This window comes from Apus apus, chromosome 1 (genome assembly GCF_020740795.1).
Source record: "Apus apus isolate bApuApu2 chromosome 1, bApuApu2.pri.cur, whole genome shotgun sequence".
Taxonomy (NCBI): Eukaryota; Metazoa; Chordata; class Aves; order Apodiformes; family Apodidae; genus Apus; species Apus apus.
In genome coordinates this window covers 27972984-27996797 of record NC_067282.1, presented here as the reverse complement: position 1 = coordinate 27996797, position 23814 = coordinate 27972984, and the positions used below count along the sequence as shown (strand labels likewise).

The window sequence follows — 23814 nt, the reverse complement described above, 5'->3', positions numbered from 1 at the left end:
CTTAACAACAACCAAAATCAGTGTGAATACCATAATTTTCTCATACTAGAAAGACAAATCGCAGCACTGTACTGGCTACTAGGAAAATTACTAAGAAAACTGTTGCAGTCTAAGGCTTCAGCAAAACTAGCTACTCATGCAGAATAAGTAGAACTGGGCAAACAGTATAAATCACTCAATATTATAATTCTAAGTAACATTAAAACTTAGTTATTTAAGCTAAGCAACTAGTATCTCTGTGTCACTTCTCAAAGTTTCGCGTTTCTTAACTGCTCTTTCGAATAGATCTCAGAAGTTCCATTTAGCAGAATTTGTAGTAGGAAAACCTGATTATTTTTAGGAATGAAGATGGAGGCAGTTGGATTTATAACAGTGCTTTTTCTTTGACTATGTTAAATTTTATTCATACGGGTGTTTGTATCTTTTTAATACCTACATGACATAATGGTACAGATGTGCATAAAAATAACTAGTGTAAATAATTACTCAATCTGGATTTGAATGTGAATTTAGAATTTGTTAATAAGTCTGCCAACACCATCTAGGTGTAAATAGCCTGTTTATCTTGTATCTGTGGCAATTATCCTGTATATAGTGGGAGGAAGGAGCAAGGTGTGTTTTAATGCTATGCAAGAGGCTCCAAAACTTTTATTGTAATAAAAGCACTTTCTAAGGTCTCGTTTTCAAGTGCTTAAGTTAGTTTGAACTACTCACCTGAGTAGTCTGCCTCCTAGAACAGATGGTAAGGTTAATAATATATGCCATCCTACACAACCTAATAGCATGTCCACTTAGATATATGCCATTTATCTTACTTGGATCATGACATCTTAAAAGTTCTTGTATAGACAGGGATGGTGGTTAGTTCTGCAAAGAGGCTAGATACCTTAGCCTGGAAAGAATGAGGTCTGTCAGAAATAAAGAAGTAAAATGAGAACTGAAACTTGCTTTCCTAAGTTACCAGTATTTTTCAGTTATTCAGGCCTTAGAGGTTTATCAGTAGCTTCTTAGAACAAGGTATAGATATGGCTGGAGTTCTGAACAATGATGCATGTGTTTCTCTGATTCCTTAGCTGTTACATTGTTCTGATAATCTGTCTGATTTTGCACAAGTGTCTGACCATGGTTTTGATGCCTATGTGACATGTGGAAGCACTTAACTCTGTAAAAAAGCACATCTAAGAGAAAGGTGAGATTTTTTCTTATCTGGATTTCAGCCCCTGACAAGATCAGGTTGATACGTGAAACACAGCAGCTAAAAAGAGGGCAGATTTAATGTTCTAATTGCCATAGAAAGTGAGCAGAGTATGCTTGTCTGCATTAGTATTGAAGTTTTAAAATAATTACTAATTTTCCTATTTCAGTACACGTTAATACACTATGTTATATTGCATAGACAATAAATTGCCACTGTGCTGTTCAGAGCATCTTTGATGACTGAGGAGATAAATTTCCACTTTGTTACTAATTTCAAGACTTTCATACTGGTTTCAGAATTCTGGAAACAGCTCAAACAAGGAATATCCTCTGTCAGGTAAAACTAACCATGGTCTTTGTTGAAGTCATGATTATGGCTAGAGGAGTAATGCAGTGGGAGTCGTTGTTTTATCAATGATGTGTGTTATCCCAGCCCTCTTGAGCTGTTGTTCCAGAGGGCCAGACTGTTACTTTCTCTTGCAAGTTGTTAATTCTGTCATTGTATTTCTAGTACTGTAAAACTTTGATAGTTGGTGTGCATCTCATGCCTGCACATTGAAGAACAAAGCTACAATCCATACAGCTCAGTGGGTATTTTGCATGGCTTATAGAGACAGGTGAAGGTGAGATGGGGAAGCAGAGTTGCCTGAGCTGAGAGGCAGTTGATGTTCAGTCACCCTGTGCTTCATTTCAGTCAGTCTTTGCATGTCCTCATTTTTTGCTATGTCATTCTTTCCTTGTTCACTTTTCTTGTCAACAGCCTGATGACAGCTTTTGCCACATCAAGGCACTGAGGCTATTTGACATGGGCGAGTCAGACAAAGAAAGTCCAAATAGGAAAAGGGAAAGGAAAGCCACAGACAGTCGTATCTGGGCTGACTGGTAAGCAACTTCTAGGTGAGGTAGCAAATTTTACCTCTAGAAATGGTATTCTGTCCTGATGAAAGCTCTTGTGATGGTGTTTCTGCTGCTACCTTTTTTCATTTTTCCATGGAGGCGGGATGATTTAATATACTAATAAAATAATCTTGTTTTGGTTTTATAAGTGTAATTGTTCCTATATTAGGGATTGAAACACCAAAGGCAGGACAAAAGGGCCAGCCTGAAGTCAAGGGGAGAAGAATTGGGGATTGTTGATCTGGTGTAGAAGGTAGGATGAGGAGAGGGTGGTATACATTGTGCAGCCTTATCGTAGACATTTAGAGGAAGGTTGAGAAATGTGTCTGAATAATCAAGAGAGAAAACAAACAAGAGGAGAGTAGATGAAGGGATTGGGCATATGGAGGGAGGTGATAAGGACAGAAAACTGAGGCATGTAACTCGGGTAGAGCTGTGCATGCTGGGCTTGAAAAGTCAGCTCTTTGGGCAGAGTCTCCAGTTGCAGATTAACTGTGCTGTGAATACTCAGGCATCAGATTTGGCCTAGAGCAGGCTCAGCTCAGCACTAAGTTTATTAGTTCAAGTGCTGTGCCATGTTAACACATCTCTGCTATTTCCAGGACCAGCTTAGCAGTGCAGCTGCTTTCAGACAGTGTCTGAACTAGTAAGTCCTGATGGACCCAAGCTGGCTCTGTGCAGACCCACTTGGGTGTTTCTGTGCTGTGCTCTATGTTCCAGGGAATTTTATTAGCTTGGCTGGAAATCTGGGTTTGAACTTGCTTTGTGCAGGGTAACTGACGTCTGTGGTTAAGAAGACCTCCCAAATCTGGAGGTCTGGACAAATCACGGTAGAGACACCAAAGTGCTAACAAGCCCTGAAGGACCCACATAGACTTCATTGGTGGATGGTCATTTCCAGATTGTTCTTTTCTGCATTTCTCATAGTAGTTGGATAATCAAGGATGTTCCATTACCCATCTTGTCCTTGAGAATGTAGAGTGTCCTGTACAAGCTTCCTGTTTTATTTGTGTAGCTACTGAACAGGTACAAGGGAAAAGAAGTATCTCCTGAGGATTAAAACCTAGCCGTCATACAACTAGAAAGTTGCTAATTATGTACTTCAGCAGAGAAGATTCTGTCTGCATTTACTGAGTATTCATGTATATTTAAAAAAAATCCTACTACCTGAACCAATGAATTTTTTTTTTGTGCATATAGAATCATATCATAGAGTGGTTTGAGTTGGAAGGAATCTTAAAAATCATCTAGTTTCAACTCGCAGGAGGGCAGGGACACCTCCCACTAGACCACATTGTTCAATGCCCCATTCAACCTCGCCTTGAACATTTCCAGGGATGCAGCTTCCACAGCTTCCCTGGGCAACCTGTGCCGGGGACTCACCACACTCACAATAAATAATTTCTTCCTAATATATAACCTAAATCTCCCCTCTCCGGTTTTAATCCATTACCCCTTGTCCTCTCACTACAAGGTCTTGTAAAAAATCTCTCCCCAGCTTTCACGTAGCCCCTTCAGGTACTGGAAGGCTGCTATAAGGTCTCCCCAGAGCCTTCTCTTCTCCAGGCTGAACAACCCCAGCTCTTCTCAGCCTGTCTTTGTAGGAGAGATGCTCCAGCCCTCTGGTCATATACATGGCCCTCCTCTGGACTCACTCCAGGAGCTCCATGTCCTTCCTGTTTTGGGTGCACCAGCTGGGCACAGTACTCCAGGTGGGGTCTCACAGGAGCAGAGTGGAGGGTTTCTACTTGCTTTGTGAATTGGGCCCATGGAACTACCCTTTTTAATGTTTTCTCTGAAAATCAAAAGAACTAGAAATTATTTTCTAGACAGAAATAATACTGAGACCCCACCTAATTGTAGAGTTCTAAGAAAAAGGCTCTGGAAAACCCTCAAATACTGTGATAAAGTCACCGTGTGTGACATAGATCTGATCTGGACTCCATAACAAACAAAAAATTTTATGTAATGCCTTCAAACTGGTCTTACCAAAAGCAAACAAAGTTGCAGTGGCTGCTTACAGGATGGGTGTGAAGGGCACTCTCTTTCCAGTACACTTTGTCAGGGAGAGGTGTTGTGTCAGAACTGAACTATTTATGTCCTTCACTAGTTTTACCAAAGAGCTCAGGAGTTGAAGGCAGTTGTCTAAGTCTGGTGTCCCACTCTACACCTGAAGTTAGGACTGCTGTATTTAATTTGTTCTGTGTTTGTCTGTGTTAGGAAAATTAGTAGGGGTTAGCTGCAAGCTGAAAATTCTTTTCCACCTTTGTTTTCTGAACTAGACAAGTTTAGCTGAGTATATTTTTTCAGTCTGCTGTTTTCTTAAATGGTAAACTGATTAGCTTTTTTATTGTTTTATGGGAGCTGCCATATGAGCAGCACTGGAAGGATTGTAAGGGGGGAGGGAAATTTAACCATCTTATTATTTTTAGGAATTACATATTTAAAAATAGAAGGAGCAGTTTCACATTATACTTGGCATGTTATTTGAACAAGTCTCATATATAGCAGAAGTCAGATGGAGGCAGAAATAAATGGACTGTGATGCCAAGCTATAGGGCATCAGCACACATTAAATTAATCCTTTGTTCTTTCAAATGAGACTAAGGAACTTTTGTCTCCATGCAGCAACAGAGGAATCATTTGACTTGAACATTTTGGGTCATGGTGAGAGAAGGTGTCATAGCCAAAGAAGCAGTGGAATACTCAATGTCTAAAAGCAGTTTGCTTCAAAATCTGAAGTAGGCAATTCTTTTGTGTTATTGGTTTGTGGGTTTTTTTTCCATTCTCGCACCTTGCACTTAACACTTTGATACATGTTTTTATTTAGCATTTAAAAACCAGTTCATTTTATCTGCTACAAAATAGACCACACTTCTGGGCTGTTCATGGGCTTGATTAAAAAGTTTTAATGAATGTCAAAATTGAGCAGGATATGTGAGTGTTAGTACTTCCAGAATAATTTGGATAAAGAACTTGAAAAGAATATTTACAATAAACAAATAAGTATGTTTTTTAACAGCTGACTTAAAACTTTGGAAGGATTATAAAAGATATGTGCACTTATTTATATACCTGTTGAATAAGGTGAAAGTGAATATGCTTATTATAGAAGTTAGCACTCCATAGGCATATTTTACTTAATCTCCCCCTAAGTTAACATGTGCATCTCTTGAACAAAGCCTGCTGGTAATTTGCACCATTTCTTATATGTCATCTCTTTAAAAGGCATACTGAGCTCAGCTGTGTATAAAGCAGATATAACTGGCAAGCTAAGGAGCCAGAAGGAAGCATAGCAAATAAAATAACTGAAAAGAGATGTTTTAATGTGTAACACCATCTCCTACTTCTGCTTTCTGCCATCTGGCTTGGAAGAGACCAGCTTATGCCAACTTAGGCCTCTCTGCACATGGGAATAGGGCTGATTCAGCCAGTAATACAGATGCACCAGTGTTGACCCTATAAATATTGAGAAGGGAAGTCTGAAGTTTTTATCTTTTTTAGTGATAACCTGTTCTTGAACTTGTCAAGATTGACCTCTCCTTCATTCAGCTCAGCCCCCTGCATGATCTAGATTTCAGTAACGGGTGAATCAGTACTGTCTATTGCTGCCAGTGAGTCCATGAACATGGTTTTTTGGCCTGAGAAGTGAACTGTGCCAGCAGAGTGGAAGCCAAAAGATGTTCTCAGAAGTCTCAATATTTAGCTGTATTGCGTGTCTGTGTACCGGAGCAAACAACCACTCAAACCATCTAGTAACATTTCCACTCAAACCATCTAGTAACATTTCCATGTGAAGTTTTGCTCAGTATTGAAAACAGTTCCATTTTTACATATAATTGTGTTTTATTGTAGGATTTTTAGGTGAAGTGGGAGCCAGAAAGACTTTAAGGGGTGTAAATTATGTCACATTACACATTTTTTACTTAGGACACCAAATAAAAAAATTCTGTGATTGCCAATCTGACATTCTGTGTTTTACAACAGGCATGGTAAAAGTCCCCTCACTGAAGCTAGTACTATGTATGTTCAACGGGAGGGTAAGGTGGTATGGTAACATCAAGTTAATGTAACTGAGAAACAACTAAGAAGGTAGTTCAAAAAATCAAGCCATACCTTGTATGTAAGCACCTGCAGAAGAGGCTATTTACATAGAGAAATCGGGCTGTATGCCATTTAGTACTCCCCTGAGAATATTGTGAGCCGAGGAAGTAACAATGTAGTCTTGTGGTTCATCTCTTGCTTTCCCACCTCTATAAAGTCACATATGATCTAGTTTTCTAATTAACTTACACTGGTCAAAGACCCTTGTGTCACATTATAGAGTAGGTTACAGTCATAGCCATCTGCTCCTGCCGTGGGTTCTGTCCATTTGTTCCAATGATCGTGTAACCATATGGTGAGTGAGAATAGCTTACTAATCTGGGTAAAAATTAATACTTCTTTTTTTGTGACTAGTGATTTCTCAGCCAGATCAGTGAATGTAGCCAACTTGCTGCCTGGCCATGAGATCACTAGTTCTGATGGAAAGAAAGCAGCAGAGCTGCACAACAGGGAGAGAGCAGAGACAGTAGGACTGCATTTTTCAGTGACCTCTGATCTTTGGTCATTTGAAGCCATTGCTGAGTTTGTATCCTGAGTCTGTGCATACCGGTTTTAATTCATTATGCTAATAGTTAATTACATCGTAACTTATAAAAATTCTCAAGAGTTTGGGTGACACAAAGTACTGGATTTTTTACTTCGTTTTCACAGGGCTTTTTTCAGTGCATTCTGCAGGGCAGAGTACACAGGCACTGAATTAAAACAATTTACTTAAGGGTTGACTGGTTCTAAAAAGAAAATAAATACAATGATTGTTAGATCTAACATATCTGTACCCTTAGGCTACATATTTTAAGTCTTCCATAAAATGTCCATTTAATGGGCTCCGTCATAATGTCTCCATCTGACACACCTTTCATGCATGGTTAGAAGTTAAGAAGGGAATGGAAAAGACTTGAGTAGGTGACATATGGTTTAATATCTGTTTTTAAATGAAATCTTAACTTTATATTTCCAGACTTTAAAATAATCCTGTTTTTTTGCAGAGTGATGGTGGTAGGGAAATTTGTGCTCTCAGAGGGTTTTTTCCTCTTACGCAATTGACAGATATTTACAGCCTTTTTGCTTGCTTGGCTGGCAGCTTTTTGCATGGGAATTCCATATAACTTGATATTAGTCTGTTATATATAGTATTCTATAAGCATTTTAAAAAAAAGAAGGTGAATAGACCTTGCATCATCCATAACAGTTTCATAGATCTTAGTAGGAGTTTTATGTTATTTTCCAATGTATTCATGTTGCTGTACCAGCTAACACTTTTTTTTTTTTTTTTGATGGCTAGATTCAGTAATGCCTCATATCTGTCCATTGTGGAAGAAATTATTGCCAGAAATCCTTTTACAGCTGGTTCATTTTCACTTTGTTCTGTTTATATATTTTATAGATTTTGCCTGGTTGTATGTCTAGCTTTGTTTAAGCTTTTGTAGTTTCTTTTGCTCAGCTGCAGGATTCTGAGGTTCTGTCTGTAAACTAATGGATATATCACCCCCATTTTTAGATGGACCTTGTGTGATTTGGTTAATAGTGAATGAACAGTAGACTATAAGTTAAGCAAAGTAGACATACTTAACAACCCAGTGCTGGCATTTAATATGCATTGTACTTTCCTCAGAACTCCCTCTTCTGGTATAGCTGTAGCAGTACTGCATCTGGATTCATTCTGCATTGCTGGAGGTGTTTGTAAGCTCAATGGAGATGAATGCAAATACTTGCAGGAGATAATACAGGTGGGTTTAGGCTTTAGGTGGGTTCAGCTGCTTCCTGGAAGTGCCTGTCATCTGTCTTCCCTGGCAATTTAGAGTGTGACCTGCTTATTGAGATCCCTTCTTAGGACAAGATTAATTGAGATCCTCTGTACCCTTGCGTTCGTGTTTTGTGTCATTTTAGTGGATGTTGTCCTAGGGGAATAGTGTGCTGTACTGGCACATCTGTTAGTAAGCTGATCAGTACTGATTGTTTTACCTGCAGCTTACAGCTGTAAGACAGTTGGTAGAGAGTATAATATTTAATCAGAAAGGTCTTCCCTCTCTCACATGTTATTCTTGTAGATGAACAAGTTTCTCAGGGCTGAGCTATGGAAACTGTTGTAGAAAGTGCAGTGGCAGTCATCTGATGGTTTCCTTTAGAAATAAACATAAAAGTCATGGCCCTTTTGTCTGCTTATTTTCTGTAAGATTATTTCTTATCTGAAGGTGAATTTTCAAACAACAAAAAAATTACCTAGTTTGACTCTTTGATTTGCTAGAAAATAGCAACAGTACTGTGTTTTAAGAAGTCTTTATTTATATAGCTATAAGAGATCCTTGCCCAAACACAAGGACTGATAAATGTAATGACATGAAAGAAATCCAGTTACCTTTCCTGGCTAAAGGCCAGAACACACACAGTTTAGGTTTGGACACCTAACTTCAAAAACCCCTTGCTCAGCATTTTCCTAGTCCTGAAGTTTTAAAACTCAGATAAATAGGGCCTTCTTTGCCCTTAAGGACACATTAATATTGCATCCAGTTTTCCAACAGGTATTCTCCCAATTGCCTCATTTTCTCTGCCAGCTTGCCATCTAGTAGAGCCAATCTGTAGCAAAAGTATACTTCAGATGCTCCTGGAAATGGAGTATTGCCTACATGTAATGAAAATGAAGGTAACAGAAATGCAGAGGAACCACTTTTGCCTTTGCCCACTCCTTCCCTTCTTCTTGTGTGTAAGCACATGTGCATATCCCTTCTGGTAAGCCATCTTTTGCGTCAGCTGTGTGGAGAATGTGACGTGTACTCCGATCCCATCAGCATGAGATAGTGGGACCAAAGGCTGCAACTCAGACTGTTCTTTAGAGTATGATCGCTGCTGTCCTCTGTGTAGTGATGAATCCCATGGAGCTTGGGGAGGACCAAAGAGCTAAATGGGCAGAGCTGTGCTTCTCTTCTTGTGGGGAAGAGCTACTGGCTGAGCTAAGGCAGCTGCAGGGCCAAGCTGCGTATACAGAGGAGCAGAGAAGAGGGTGCTGAGCCTGTGATAGGTACACTGATGAAGGGCAGTTATCTGGGTAGGGAATGCAGAGGGCTGATGAGGAAGAGACAGGACACTTGTATTCCTTGGCTTTGTTACACTGAGTGCTTCCTGCTTGCAGGTGTCTTCCAGGCTTAGCAGGGATGGATAAATATAACGTGTTACTAGAAGGTTAGGAAAAGAACATACCAACTAAATTAAGATATGAACTTCATTGAAAACAGCTACATTAGGGAGGATTGTCTGCTTAATTGTTCGTGTTATGCAAAATGTAACTTAGGGCTCAGCTGGACTCATTCCCAGTGTTCATAAATTTATGCATGAAGAAAGCAGAGCAGTGAGCGCTGAAAGTTCCTTTGGGGTTTTTTTGTTTTGCTTTTTATTTTAAATTTTGAAACTCACATTTAGTGTGTATATTTTAACATGTTAATGTGAAACACATCAAGGTAAACACATGCAGTGTGTTTCTTTCACTGTCATTAATCACTGTAGTGTTTTAAAAAGTAACAAAAAATACACTAATGTTAAACTGTGGTCAAGAATTGAAATATACACAACTCTAGAAATTTGAAGTTCACCTTTGCCAGGGCAAATGTAGCTTGACAACCATGTATGTTTATATGTCAGCATATGAAACAGGTCTGGTTAGCAAATATGGAGGTTTTTCCATTAAAAACCCTCAACTTACATTAAAACTTTTAAAAGCACTGTTTTAAGCCACCTGAAGACTCAGCTAAAAGTTCAGGGGAAGAAAATTACTGTAAATTCTCCAAACCATTCCAAGAACTATTATCCTCCAACACTATCACAAAATGTGCTTGCTTTTTAAGTCCTGCTTATGTCTCTAGCTGGGCAATTTCTGTTTGTGACACAACTGAATAATCAGGAGCAGATGTGAAAGATAAGGGGTAGTTGGGGCATTTTTTTGCCACTGAGGTGCCAGAGTACAGCCAGTGAGAAGTCCGCTTATCCTTTCTGGGTGTGTTTGGGATAGGCTTTCAGCCAGAGTGGACGACAGCTATTTTTGGTTGTACTAGAGGTTCCTGTTTTCCATAGAGAAGAACTGTGCTGTCTCCCTCCCCACAACCTCCTGGATGCTACTGAAAGAGGAAGGATGATGTAGCACTTCTGTTCCTTCCAGCAGCCTCCCTTGTGAATAGCTGTGCAGCCCACCTCGGCTGCTCCTCTCTGCTTTCCTTAGCAGCACCATAACGCAGATGTCAGCCTCATCCCTGCCAGTCCATTCTCTGGGGTCTGGATACTGGTTATGTATGTGAAATGCTTTAGTAATTTTCCTTACTCTGGTGAATGCCTATGTGAAAGGAGCTGGGACAGAACTGGCAGTGTGCAAGCTAAGAAAGATGATGCTGTCGTGTTGTTCTTCACTGAGATGTGGAAAGTTGTTTTCCTAAATATAAGTTAGACTTTACTATGGGAACTTGGATAGAATATAATTAACTGGGGATCCTTATAGATGTTTTTTTCAGACATGAATCAACATCCTTGTGGGACCTGTTTCTTTTTTTTAATTATTATTCTTTTACATTTCAGGGAGAATTAGTACTTTTGTGGCTCTGCTTTTTGTCTTTTGTTTTTTTCCCCCCCCCCCCCTAAAAGACACAGAAAACAACTGTCAGAGGCTTAAGCCAGAGGTGCTGTATTCTCTCAGCTTCTTTTTCCTGTCTGGGTGAATGAAACACACTCTATTTTCAAGATCATATAAAACATATAAACAAGTGTGTGTATTTTTCACAGAAGTAACCACCACTCAGACAATTCCTGCCCCAAATTCCTGCATGGTCTGACTTCCCAAAAGCTGTAGAGGACCACTGTTTCTTCCCACAAATGTGTTACCTTTTGTGCTTTTAACTTCTTTGTGTCCACACTGTGCTTGGCCTAACTTACCAAACATTCTCATTGTCTTTGTGACTGATCAGGACAACATATCAGTTCATCTCACTTAACTGAGATGTCAAACTTAGGACCTTTGTTGCTTGAGGGAAGTGGTTCTCTAAATCATCCCCAGGTGCATATCTTTCCTGTGGCAGATATAGAGTACCAGTAATTCTGGAATCATAATTTAGATGCCTTGGTCAGGTAGGATGAATTTGGGCTGAGGCGTATAACTTTTAGGCAGAAAATATGTGAGTTTTCAAAAAGTGTCAGTCCAATTAATTCTGAATGTCTAGGAGAAGCATAGCAGAATGTGAATTACTTCTCAATTTACAGGTTGATAACTTTTTCCTCTCCCCCTACAGCGGCTGCTACTGAGTCCCCTAAGACACCTGACAGCGAACCTTTGTTTACAAAACTGCGCAATCCAAGTACAGGCAAGTTTTGGAATTGTGACATGAGCCTGTTAATGTTCTGGTTGATTGCCTCCACCACTAAAAGAATCATATTTTGCAAGCTGAAATAATGATGATAATATAAGTCTTAAGAGCCAAAGATACTGATGGTGATGCCAGATAGTTAATTCTGTGCAAACATTTAGGATTTCTTTTATAATTTTAATTGGTTGAACTGTTTATTCATCAGGAACGTTGGCAGCACAAAAAAGAGGTGTAATTTAAGTTCTGTTTTTAAATGCATTAGTTTTGAGGAGCTTACAGTGTTGGGTGTTGAACCTAGGTTTTTTTTTTAATCCAAATTTAGGCTTCATAGCATTCTTCTTATGCTATAAAATAAATATAATTAGAAGAAGTGATTCAGTTATACTTACCAAGCTTTTTGACTCTTTTCATTTTTAAGTCTAATATCCTTCTTTCCCTGGTCCAAGTGCTGGTTGGTGTCTTTTTTCTTGTTAATAGAGGCACTTTGAATTCAAAATACATTGGACAGACCAGGAAATGCAGGTGATACAATGACACCACTATCCCACAGTTACTTTCTTCTAATCAGATTGTTCTTTTTGTCAAGGATTTATTATTATATGAGTAGTGTAATAATTGGGAGTATGAAGTACTGCAAGAGAAACTTGCAGTAAGCCTTTGTTAAGGTTAACATTTTGTTTGAAAAACACATTTAATGTGGGTTTTTTTTCCTTTCGTAAGGTCATTTTTTTCTATAGATTTAAGTTGTATTTTTTTGTTTTGGAATCCACTGCTCGTATTTATAAATGTTTGTAATTAAAGTCTTCAGGTACATTTTAATACTGAAATACAGTGACTACTATTCAGTCTTGAAATATAATTAAATAATTAAATAATTAAAACCAATAGATACAAAATGTGAAATCACTTATCATTATTTTTGTGTTTTAATTGCTCAGATTTACAGTAGAAATATATAGCCATGGATATTTTCCACCTGCTGTATTATATTTTAAAAGCATAGATACTAATTTGCTTTTCTCTGTGGAAAAAAAGATCTGTTTACTTTGTAGAGTCAGGGATCTTGGGGGAGGTTTCTGGGAAAAAACCTAAAGTGCAATAATTGCCCGGGTGTGTTCATTTAGAATTTACAGGAGCTTATTTATAGATCTTCATAAACTTTCAGTTATGTAGCCTATTATAAGTATAGGGTCTGAAAACAGAAGGACTGAGAACACCCTATTAATGTATTTTCCTTACATTTGTATCTTAACTGATGGATTGTTGGTGCCAGATATTGTATAAATACACACTGAAGGACTCAGCACACTACAGAATTAATGCTAACCACATGATTAAATAAAAGTATGCATGGTCCTTTTTATAGACAGGTAAAAAGGACAAAATTTCTATCGCTTACAGAGACTGTAAACTAGGGTTCAGGCTGCAATGCAGAATTACCACAAGAACCATTTTTCAAAGTGCTGAACTAAAAGAAGGGAAATAACCATACCACAAGACTTAAGCCGCTAATTGAAGTGGTAAAGTTTCGAGCAAAGCTGCCTAGGTTCTCTCTCCATCCCCTAGAGTTTCTGTCTAACAACACTGTTGGGAACCTGTGGTGACATGAGCAAATGAATTACGGAGCTGAATTAGGCAACAGGAATGGCCCCTTTCCAGAGATTCAGTGAGCCCTTCTGCGAGTAGTTTGATGTCTGGTGCTCATCAAACTATGTTGTAGACCCTTGTTGAGAAGCACATGGTAATGATTGATCCCTCTGCTCCATCTTAAATCTACTTTTCTCCCCTTTCCAAAAGAAAAAATATCATACAACTGAAACTATATGTATATCTGTAGGTGAGGTTAAAATATGGTAATCCTTTTGGATAAAGGGTAAAAAATATGTTATCAGTAATTTTTGGGAAGACGTGTCTGCCCGTTATAGCTGACCTCCCTCCACACCCATGGATCTCTGCAGACAGAACAGAAGTGATGATGTCAGCTTGCAGGGGCTTACACTGAGACTTTTTTGAGCCAGCCAATGACCAGCAAGTCAGTGCAGTTTTTCAGTTTATTTATTTTCATCAGGACTGCTATGCTGTAGTTGCCTTTGTCTCTTGAAGATGGATGGATCATCAAGACACCACCGGTCCAGTCAATGGACTCAACTGACCAAATTCAGTGGCCCCTTCTTATAATTCTGTCAACTTCCTGATTTAGATAAGGAAAATGTCAATCCTATTTGCAACATATTCGTTACCCTTTCTTTATAATGCAGAACTAATGTGAAATGGCAGAGCTGTGCTATGGAGTGGCCTAAAATAAAGCTTTCCTTTCCAAATTGATCAAGATTCTGATGGGCACTTTGAAGCAAGTTCTTTTAGCTTCCTTGTTCACCTTGTTTAGCCTTACTGAGTCATCAGCAATCCATTTTGATGCACGAACCCCCAAATTATTTCAAATTGGCACTGTAAGGTTTAAGACCAGACTTTTGTTCTCCTAAACCCAGAGTCTGATAACTTGGAGACAACATGATGGAAGGAGAGGTAATGTTCTTTTCCACCTCTGCCCTTCAGTACAGTCAAGAGCTGATTTCTTTAGTGATCTTGATTTGGGTTTGGATCAAAGGCTTTGTGTTGTAAGATGAACTATTCACACATCTTATTTATTGATTTAAATTCAGTTTGGTTTATAGAGCTGGTAAATTAACATCTGTATACAATAGTTTTCTTTGCCTGAGCCTTCTTTGTAGTGAGTTTATGTAGAATGTGTGTATGTTGTTGTGTCTGTATGTATATAGGGCACATTCTTCAGATGTATTTGGTATTCTTTTGATTTTTGTGAAAGCTTACAAACACAAACCAGATTTCTTTTCAACAGGGGAAGCAACCCTTTACTTATTCAGTAGTGGTGCACAGCAGCTGTTTGAAGTAAAAGCTTTTCATGAGGAGTATCGTTCCTGGTTTATCGGTGACACTGTTCAACAAGGTGAGTAAAATAATGTGTCCTTCCCCCAGTGGTAACTAACATTCATACACAAACCTTCCCTCTCTCTTCTAATAAATTTACAGGTGTTTTTCCTAGTTGTTTAAGGCATGCTGCATGACATCCCTACCTTCTGACACACTCATTTGCCATCTGGATTTAACCAGGGCTGGGGGCTTTGTGGTCTCTTTTTAAAAGGCTGCCTTTGGCAGCCTCAATTAGACAGATGTTCATTTGTCTTTGAGGAAGGGGGGAGTGGGGGAAAGTCATTCAATGGTATTTAAACTGAAGTGCCATAAAATACTTATCTTGCCTTGTCAATCACACCAGCAAGTCTTCAGTGTGAGTACAATGTGTTATCCTACAGGAGGGGAAAAAGGCTGGAAGGCTGCAGCTAGCTAAGCAGGGTGTTGTGTTAGAGCTCCAAGCATTGGAATTCTAGCTTTCTTTTAATCACCTCTGTAATGCGCTGTGTGAGTGCTGGGGTGTCCAGATAGGCCTGCTGTATGAAGGTTCATTTCCGTGTTTTGTCTGAGGGAGCTTGTCTGTACTATCCCAGTCATTGTCTGATTCTAGTTCACCTTTCTGAAAATGAGGGGGAAACTTAGGTAACTGCATGTGACAGCTTTAAGTCTTTTATCAGCAAGGATGTCATTGAAGTAGTGTTTCTCTGCCAGTATGTCCATAGATTAAGCAATAAGTATTAATCCAGATGAAGGTATATTTATTTTGTCCTTTTTTAACTAAAAAAAGACCATTTTTAGTAATAAATAAAAGCAACCTCACCAGACATATGCTTTCTTTAATGGTAATATCCCAAAGTGTGTGTTAACTTTTAAACATCCTCTGCAGGTGCATATAGGAATGCAAGCGGTATGTCTGTGAGCTTTTTCTTGCTCCTTCTGGGGGTGAGCCAAAAGACTAGGTCTGCTCCCTGCTCCAAATTATGTCCAGATTGTATTCTCTGCCTCCCTTTCTAACCTCCACTTTGGCCCTTGGGAATCATTTGCCTTAAGGAACCATTGCCTCAGTTTTCTTTAAAAGATAAAGGGAGAAAAATTGTTCCTGAACGTTAGAGCTGCTGCATCTCTGAAATGGTCAGGGGAAGAACAACACCAAAAAAGCTGTGTCTTTGCAGTTAACACAAATTATCTTGTTATCTGCAGAGAAGGGCAGAGGTCTTTATCCACCTATAGTGAGCCTGAACTCTTTAGAACAAATAAAAATGCCTCTTCCTGGTGGTACAGTGGAAAGCATTTACATTGAAGCTTTGAGAAAGTGGCTAGTGTTGAGTTTTTTTCCCTACAGTTTTATAATAAAACTTTACATGTTTGTAAGTAGTCCTGATGCTTGCTTTGTCTCACACAATGCATCATGGTAGTAATACAGATGTAAGATTGGGTATCAGCTTTCTTTCCACTCCATCTTTATTTTTAGGGCCATCACGATAGAATTTTATTTAATTATCTTAATAATGTGATTTAAAATAAAAATAAAAAAACCCAACACAACAAAAACATTTATTTGCTTTTGGTTTGCTAATTAATGTCAAATTGTCATCAATTATTGACTCTCATTAGAGAATTTCCTTGATGTTACATTGTTTCCAATTATCTACAATTATACAAAAAGCCTGACTAAGCCATTATCCTGCAATGAGCTCCAGATGGGCAGAGGTGTCTGTTCAGTGGGAGACCAAGCTCTTTCTTTGTACTGAGCCATATTTTCTCATCTATTTTAAGTTTATTTTATTCAGTTAGGGAACTGCATGCAGATTCTTACCTTAAAGATGAGAGGCAGCTCTAACTTAACTAGCTCTGGAAATTAATTCTTTCTACCTCTCCTACCAGTGCACTGTTGCTTTGCTCAGTGTTTTGAGTTGGAGTATATGGGATACATCTGGTATTCCAAAACAACTTTGTTACACCCAAGTCTGCCAATAGAGGGCAGCTTCAATTTTTCTGTTTTTAATATAGTGCAGAGAAAGGCAAAACTAAGAGTGCTTGAAGCCAGCAGATGTGCAGTGAAGCTTGTACTTTGTTTTGGCAGGGTTGAGATTTGAGTTCTCTCTGTATTTTTAATATAAAATAAAAAAATACTGTTTTCCTGCCCATTTTATTAAAGTATTGGGATACTTACTGAAAAAAAAAGTAGCTCCTCTTGCTCACACTCTTGAAAAAATCCTTTAAAAATTCAACATATTGTGCCTCTTGGTACTCAACTTCCTCTTATGTCTCTGTCACTTAGATGGGCGCCTGCTGTTTGTTACACCAATGGACCCCTTATTTCTGATACTTTACTACCTCATAAAGGCAAACAAGGAGGTAAGCCTGCTTTATTTTTTCACTGGATTTCTCAGGAGAAAATGTTATTTCTGACTTAATTTCCTGCAGAAGTTGTGTTAATTTTGCAAAGAGTGGCTTCCATTATAATGGAAATTTAATGTACATTTAAAGCAGAGACATCCACCCTAGAAGTATTTTTGTTTGGATCAAGTTTTTTGGTCATTAAAGTATATTCCAGAAGTCAGATTGCAGTCTCAACAAACAAGTCACCTCATTTTTGGAGAAGCAGAGAATCTCTTTTGTCCTTTTTTGAGAGCCTATCCCAGAACTATTGAATTAAAAATTATGATGTCATCAGAGTAAAACAAACTAGTGTTCTTTCTGAGACATCAATAAATTAGTCATTTTGGAAAGAAAGGGAAAAAGAAAGAGGAATGTGGATGCTATGGGGGAGGAAGAAGGAAAATTTTGGTCACAGCTTGAGCTTGAAAGAAAACATTGCCGTTTTAGAAGCAGTATTTGTAGAGATGCTGTATCATAAAGCAGCAACAGAACAATCACGTATCCCAAAGTTGGGTAACTAGTAAGTCATCCAGCTTAGTTGATTTATCATGGGTATGGCAAAACCTCACTTAAATTTCTGAAGTGTATCAAAAGGCATACACAAAGTTACTGATTTATTGTTTATAATCTGCCTTTGGAAAAAAGGGCATAAAATGTAAATGTTGATTTATTTAATTTTTTTTTTTGTTTCAGGGAGACAATAATTTCATTTTATGCATTCTAAGAGCATTACCTATAAAGTTGCTTGCTATTTTCTGCTTTAGATTGCAAGTGGAGAATGCAGGAGAACAGTTTTTGTGTGGTGAAGAAATGAAATCCTACTACACATTTGTAATACTAATGTATTGTTCTGTAAAATTGTTAAAATTATTTATGGTATAGGATGTGCAAACTTATTCTCTATTCCTGTCATCTTTTCCTGCTTTAGGCTGCCATGTGAGAAGTCATTTCACAAAGAATAGGCTAGGCACTGTGCTCTGTTTGAATACAGCATCTCTTTGATAGCTTTATAGCAAGCTTAAATCAGGGAAACAATAAATCTCCTTTGTCTATGTGGTAGAGAGTCTTGAGGTAGCCTGAATAAAGGACAACTACTGCAGCTGTTTCTGTGCATGGGAAGAGTCCTGTACTGCCCTTTTACTTTCTCAGTACATTGTTTTCTAGGCAAGGCATGATGCAAGATAAATGCATAGAACTGTTCTGGTCCTAAATCAGGGCAAATGCATTCCTGTAGTGCCCTGCCTAAGTCAGCATATTCTTGAGTAATGGGAAAACTGGAGAATTGTGTTGCAGGATACCTTTGCAAGGCCAACTTTGAATGCAGCACAATCACTTCTGGCTTGTACTAGTGACTTACCAAGGTACCCATTGAGTATCTTAGAATCACCGTTTGCACCATTATTTGGCTTTCATAGTGTAATGTAGGGTTGCTTAATGTATCTTTTGAGCAGAGCCATCTTGTGTCCAGCACTTATGCTCTGTGTCCCTGCACAATGCTAAGTGTAGCTGTCTTGCTTTGGGACACAAGCAGGTTTGTGCAGGTAAGTTTTCTATAGGAAACAGCTTATTGCAGCTTTATTTCTGTGCCTTATATCCTTTTTGCCATTGCTATTGTGCCTTTTCTTTTTAAAGAGAAACAAGCTCTAAATCCCTTATGTGGCGTATTTTGTGTTTTGTTTTTTCTTGTTCTTACTGTGATGCAAGAAGAGATGGTTACTTTTCTTAGGCTTCTGAATGTCTAGGAAGAGGATTAATTAATAATGAAAACAGTATACCAAAGTGCTTTTCTTCATGCTGACTGGTATAATAATTTCAGCTTTGGCTCCTGAGACCATGCACTCCCTAAGGATGGAGAGCTCACTGAGTCTTTGTACTGATGCGCTAAAGGATCTTTCCAAAGGGAAGACTGCCAGTTGTGCCAGACCATGCTGAATGATTATGCATTGTTTGGCAAGAGCAAAATTTGTTTGATGGTTCTGTCATGTGCAGGGCTATTTAAGTTGTGCCAAAATCACTTTATATATGTACTCAGGCCAAAATGGAATTGACTTTGCAGAGGTGAAAGGTTAATACTGTGTTCCAGAAGCTGCCCTGCTCCTTTGAGATTTATCTTTATGGAAGGGAAAGCAAAATTTGAATGGAAGTTATGACACTGGTTTTAATCCAACAGGTTTTGGTCTAAAACACTGTTGGCACATACTAACTACTGTGTCTTATGTCATCTTCCAAAAAATCCTGCTGTACTTCACATTAGTTTCTCCCCATGTTGTTTTAAATTCGATCTTTTAAGTGCAGTAATTGAGGAGTTCAGCATTTTGCAGGTATTTACTGGTTTGAAATAAATGTTTATAGTTTGCTTTGTAATCAGTTTATGAATGTGTCATGTGTTACCATTCAAAATGTGATCTTCTTTAAATCCTTTATTTTAAAGCGATGGCCATTGCATGCTTATATATTTCTATATATGTATAGTGTGTGTATGTTTCTTAACATTATAATAATGCTTTCGTAATCCCTTTGATGTGTTTTCAGCAACACGGAAAGTTCCAGCCACTCAGTCAAGTTGTGCTAGACTCAGACTACCCTAGCTGCTCATTGCTGCTGAAGTGTGCAGATGTTAAACAGTACATACATCATGTAACAGAAGAAAAAGGTGAAAAAATGGGCTGGGGGGACAAAAAATAAAAATAATAATAATTTTTAAAAAGCCTGGATTTGTTAGTGTCACGGTTTGACAAGATAGATTTAAATGATTTTTTTTTGCATTTCCAAACACTCAAAGTGCTGGATGAAGCTGCACTTTAAAAACAGAAGCATAAGATTTGAAGTAATTATTACAGTATTATTAATAGTAATGTGTGGATGTCAGATTTTCTGCTTTAACTCCAAAATACTTTTGCAGTCTCGTGGGTGGGTGTTACAGAAATGAGAAACTGATCAGAGCTGGCTTCTTGACGTTGTGTGTTGAGGACCTCCTTTGCCTTTTGATGAAAGTTTTAAATCTCTCTAAATTATTTATTTAACATAGAATGGCCTGGTGTGGAAGAATTTAACCATTGTCCATTTGGCTTTTTTTCTCCCTTTGTAACAAAGCATTCAAATAGTAAGTAGGAAAAAGTTGGAGAAGAGAGAATGTGCTGCTGTTGGGAAAGAGAGCACAAATTTTCTAGCTTTGCATAATTTAGTTCTGTGTGCTTAAGTTCAAAGACTTATTTTTTATAAAATAGAAGACTTAAAAGACTTGATTGGGCTGCATAAGTGTATGAGAGAGAAAACCTAAATGGAAAAAATCAGCAAAGCATCAATTCTGTACATAGTTCCTTCAACCTTTGCCCAGAATTCCCTTTGGTAGGGGGCTTTTATTTTATCTAAGGACAATATGTGCTTTCTAGGGAACAGGGAGAAGCATTACATAATTTTCAGAGTTTGGCAGATCTGCAAAAGATGCAAGACCTCAGTTTTTATATTCCATGCTTGAAAGAGCATTTTCCTGATGCTTGCTGACTTCTTGCTAGCAAATGGAGATGGAGATCTACAGGAGGAAGTACAGGGGTCTGAGAGCATGGAATCTCTATTAAGTGCAAAATAACTAATCTGTCTGAGCTTTATGCATGTAGAGCTCCTCCAAGGAGTTGAGGTACGCAGATTAAAAGCTAAAAATACTAGAAATGTTTATTCTGCCCTTGTTGTTGATACATATGAAGCAATATTTAGATGATCTACAGATAATTAGGAAGTGGCTAAGAAAAGGTAATGGAAGAATTAAAACCCTACTAGGAAGTAAAACACCAGACCTCTTTATTGCTGTATAGAATGTCGCCAGGGAGGAGTAGAAGTGTTTTTCCTGAAAGATGTAGATACACAAGTTTTAAGTGTTGCCTGTATGATATGGTCTATATGTAGAAATGTGGGACAGTTGCTTCCCCCCAGAAAATGAATTTGAACTTCAGAGCAGGACATGTTTCCATTGAAAATGGTCACTTTAACAAGAGAGCAGGCAATCTGGGCAGCAAGGCTATTGTTGGAATTAAGTGCTGTTGTGATACTCCTGAATTCCTGAAAGAACCTTCAGAAAACATTTTGTTACATTCAGTATCTTTAGGAGCAGTCAACCTGTTTCTTTGCGTGAGCTCCAACTTTTGGGAAGGCTTCTTAAGGACAGATGCATCTTATCTGCAAAACAGGTTTTGCCTTTGCATGAAGTGATAAATACTTCCAGTAAAACCCATTATTAAGCTTTTAGGCAGTTACTGTGCCCTACAACTTGTCTAGCACTGGCTAAGGAGCAAGGGGTGAGAGAAGAAGTATTAAACTTCTGTGCAAGCATCTGAGAAGGTGAAGAATTGTACCAGGTCCACTTGGTTGTCAGACTAAGAAGTCTGTACAGGAATGTAGGACAAGGTCTGGTTTATTTTTCTGAAGGGGCACTTCCTCCAAACAGCAGTGCTGTCTTTGGACAGTATTTATGTTCCCTTCTTAACAGCAAAATAAAAAATCTGCTACAGACAAGGTCTTATGTCTTCATCTAACCTCTGTTTCCATTCTGAAATTGCATTTACAGTTGTTTTCTGTCAGAGCATCCTCTGATAAACTGTATTCTGTTAGTCAGTAGTGAAGATCCTTTACTGCTTCATTTTTTCATTGATGTTTTTAGTAATGTATTATGTAGACCTATAAGTTGGTGTCATTTTGCCAGCAAATAATATTAACTGTTAAAGAAGTTACGTTCACTTCTGAGTTCTGTTTTGAAATGCAAGGTAAAAATTGCTTTTGTCATTTAAGTTGTACGCACATGCACATATCAGCTATATGTGTTGTTCTTGGATGTCTCTAAGCGTGTACCTGCATGTGTCTGCTGATTCTTTTCTTGTTCACGTTTAGGTTGGGTTGAAAGTTAACAGTGCAGCTTGTTCTTAGGATTTATTTATTTTTTTAGAAAATGAAGGATATTGTTTTGCAACAAACGCATTGGAGCTTGCCTGTCATGCACAGATCACCTTTGTATTCAGTCCACTTCTGTGTGTTTCAAATTCTCATGTCTTTTACTGCCTGTGAAAAGTACCAATACTATGACTAAGGTACTCTTTCTAGCTCTAAGACCTCTTGTCCACTTTGTAGCTTTTCTTGTTAAAGTAGTAGGACTTTAGGACAAGAAGTATCTGTTATGTTGAGTCTTCTGCAGTTCTGGTCTGTTAGACAGAACCTAACACCATAATTATTTCATTCTTAATTTATTTTTAAGGCATTTAGTATCTGTCTAACTAATGCTTATTCTAGAGCTCTCACAGTTTACACTTACTGAGTTAGCAGAAATCCGCCTTGCCTGGCCTCAGTATTGAATGGCACTGAATATTCATTTTGTTGGATTAAATTCCTGATTACCTGCTTTAGTAGTTACGGAAAAGATGTGTTACACCTTGCAAAATCTGGGTGAGGCAGGTTGTTTGCTAATAAATTCAAGCACTGGATAGAAAGTACAACAGAGAAGGTTTAAGAAAGGGTTATGAACTCCAGTTGTACAGTGTTACTCTTTGTTTCATTTTGCAAGGCAAAAACTGCACTGTGATCTTGTCTGATGTGATTAACATGAAGAGCCAAGAAAACTTACCTGATTAGAGTAACTAAGTAATATTGCCAAGCTTGAATTCCCAGAAGGTAGGAAAAAAGGGGCCATATGAGTTTCAGAGTTATGGAAAACACTGAGAAAATGGATGTTAAAATATGCTTTAGGCAGTTTGCTCAACAATACATCAGGGAAACTTCCAAGTCTACATTGCGATTACCCGATCGCTGAACATATTATTTAATTGTAGAACCACTTATATTCCATCTGTATTTCTCAAACCCAGTCTTTCCAGATGTCTCAAACCAGTTTTATAGGCACCAGACACATTAGGGAACAAAAGGCTTTCCAATATGTACTCATATTATCAAACATAGTCACTAACTCTCACCAATATCAAATGTGCATCACATGTTAAATCCACGTTCCAATATTGAATCCTTTTGTCAGCAGTTTGTGACTTTCATAACTCATTTTAATTCTTCAGAGGTCTCAAATATTGTCAGTTTCTAGAGTTTAACAGTCAAAACTGTCAAGCACACAAAATATTTTCAAACAAAGTGATCTCTGAAGGGTTTGGTGTAATTATTTTTCACGTTTTAATGAAAATGGCTTCACAGTTCTATGTTTCCTTTCCCTAACCGAGTCACTCTTAATCATGCTGTTGTGGGGGAGTCTGCCTGGGAATCCGAACTAGAATTACTTTTCATCGTGGGTTGGGGAATGGTGACTGGAGGATGTCCCTTCCTCGAACTTTCTTAGATAAGAGAGGAATCTGTGAATTGTACTCACTGTACTTGGACCCAAACCATGGTAGCTTTTTGAGAAGCAGGTTCAAGAATCTAGTGTGTCTTGCCCATTTTCTGCTTCTTTTCTTTCAGAGGCATTTAGAAGCTTCTGAGTCCTAAAGGCTGCAGCCAGCAATGAATGTCACAGCTAATTACTTTACCTGCAACTCATCAACTTCATGAAGCAAAGTATATATTAGTGGTGTTTATTTTCCTTTTTGCTCTGAAGAATTTTTGCATTTTACTCTTCTACAACTGTTGAAATAGATTTAAACTTTATATTGTAAACAGCTTTCCTCGACCTCTCCATACCCCCTACCATGCATACACAAACAGCACACAAGATTTAGCTATTTGTATGCAATTTGAAAGAGCCAAGATAAACCCCAAAGAAGGAAATGCTGAAGGAGTCATAAATAACATGTTGTTGTTTGCAAGGGGAGAAGGAAAATCCATGAACTGAGTGTTGGAATATGATACGGGATCAGTAAATGACATGAAACAGATGTAGGTATTTATGGGAATGGAATACAGGAGATTAAAACTTTCTGAAATACCTGTTAAAGAAAAGACTGAAACACAGTGGGCTCCAAAATCTCCTGTGAACTCTCAT

At 38.2% G+C, this 23814-nt stretch overlaps 1 protein-coding gene across 2 annotated transcripts in view; it reads left to right on the top strand.

The window, feature by feature from the left end:
* Window positions 1–23814, top strand: part of RNASEH2B (ribonuclease H2 subunit B) — a 44369-nt gene that overhangs the window by 2540 nt on the left and 18015 nt on the right. For both annotated transcript variants that reach the window (XM_051622797.1, XM_051622786.1), the window contains exons 2-5: window positions 11463–11534; window positions 14398–14505; window positions 16750–16826; window positions 19383–19503. In XM_051622797.1, the coding sequence (XP_051478757.1) occupies window positions 11463–11534; window positions 14398–14505; window positions 16750–16826; window positions 19383–19503 (378 nt within the window). The remainder of the gene's footprint in view (window positions 1–11462; window positions 11535–14397; window positions 14506–16749; window positions 16827–19382; window positions 19504–23814) is intronic.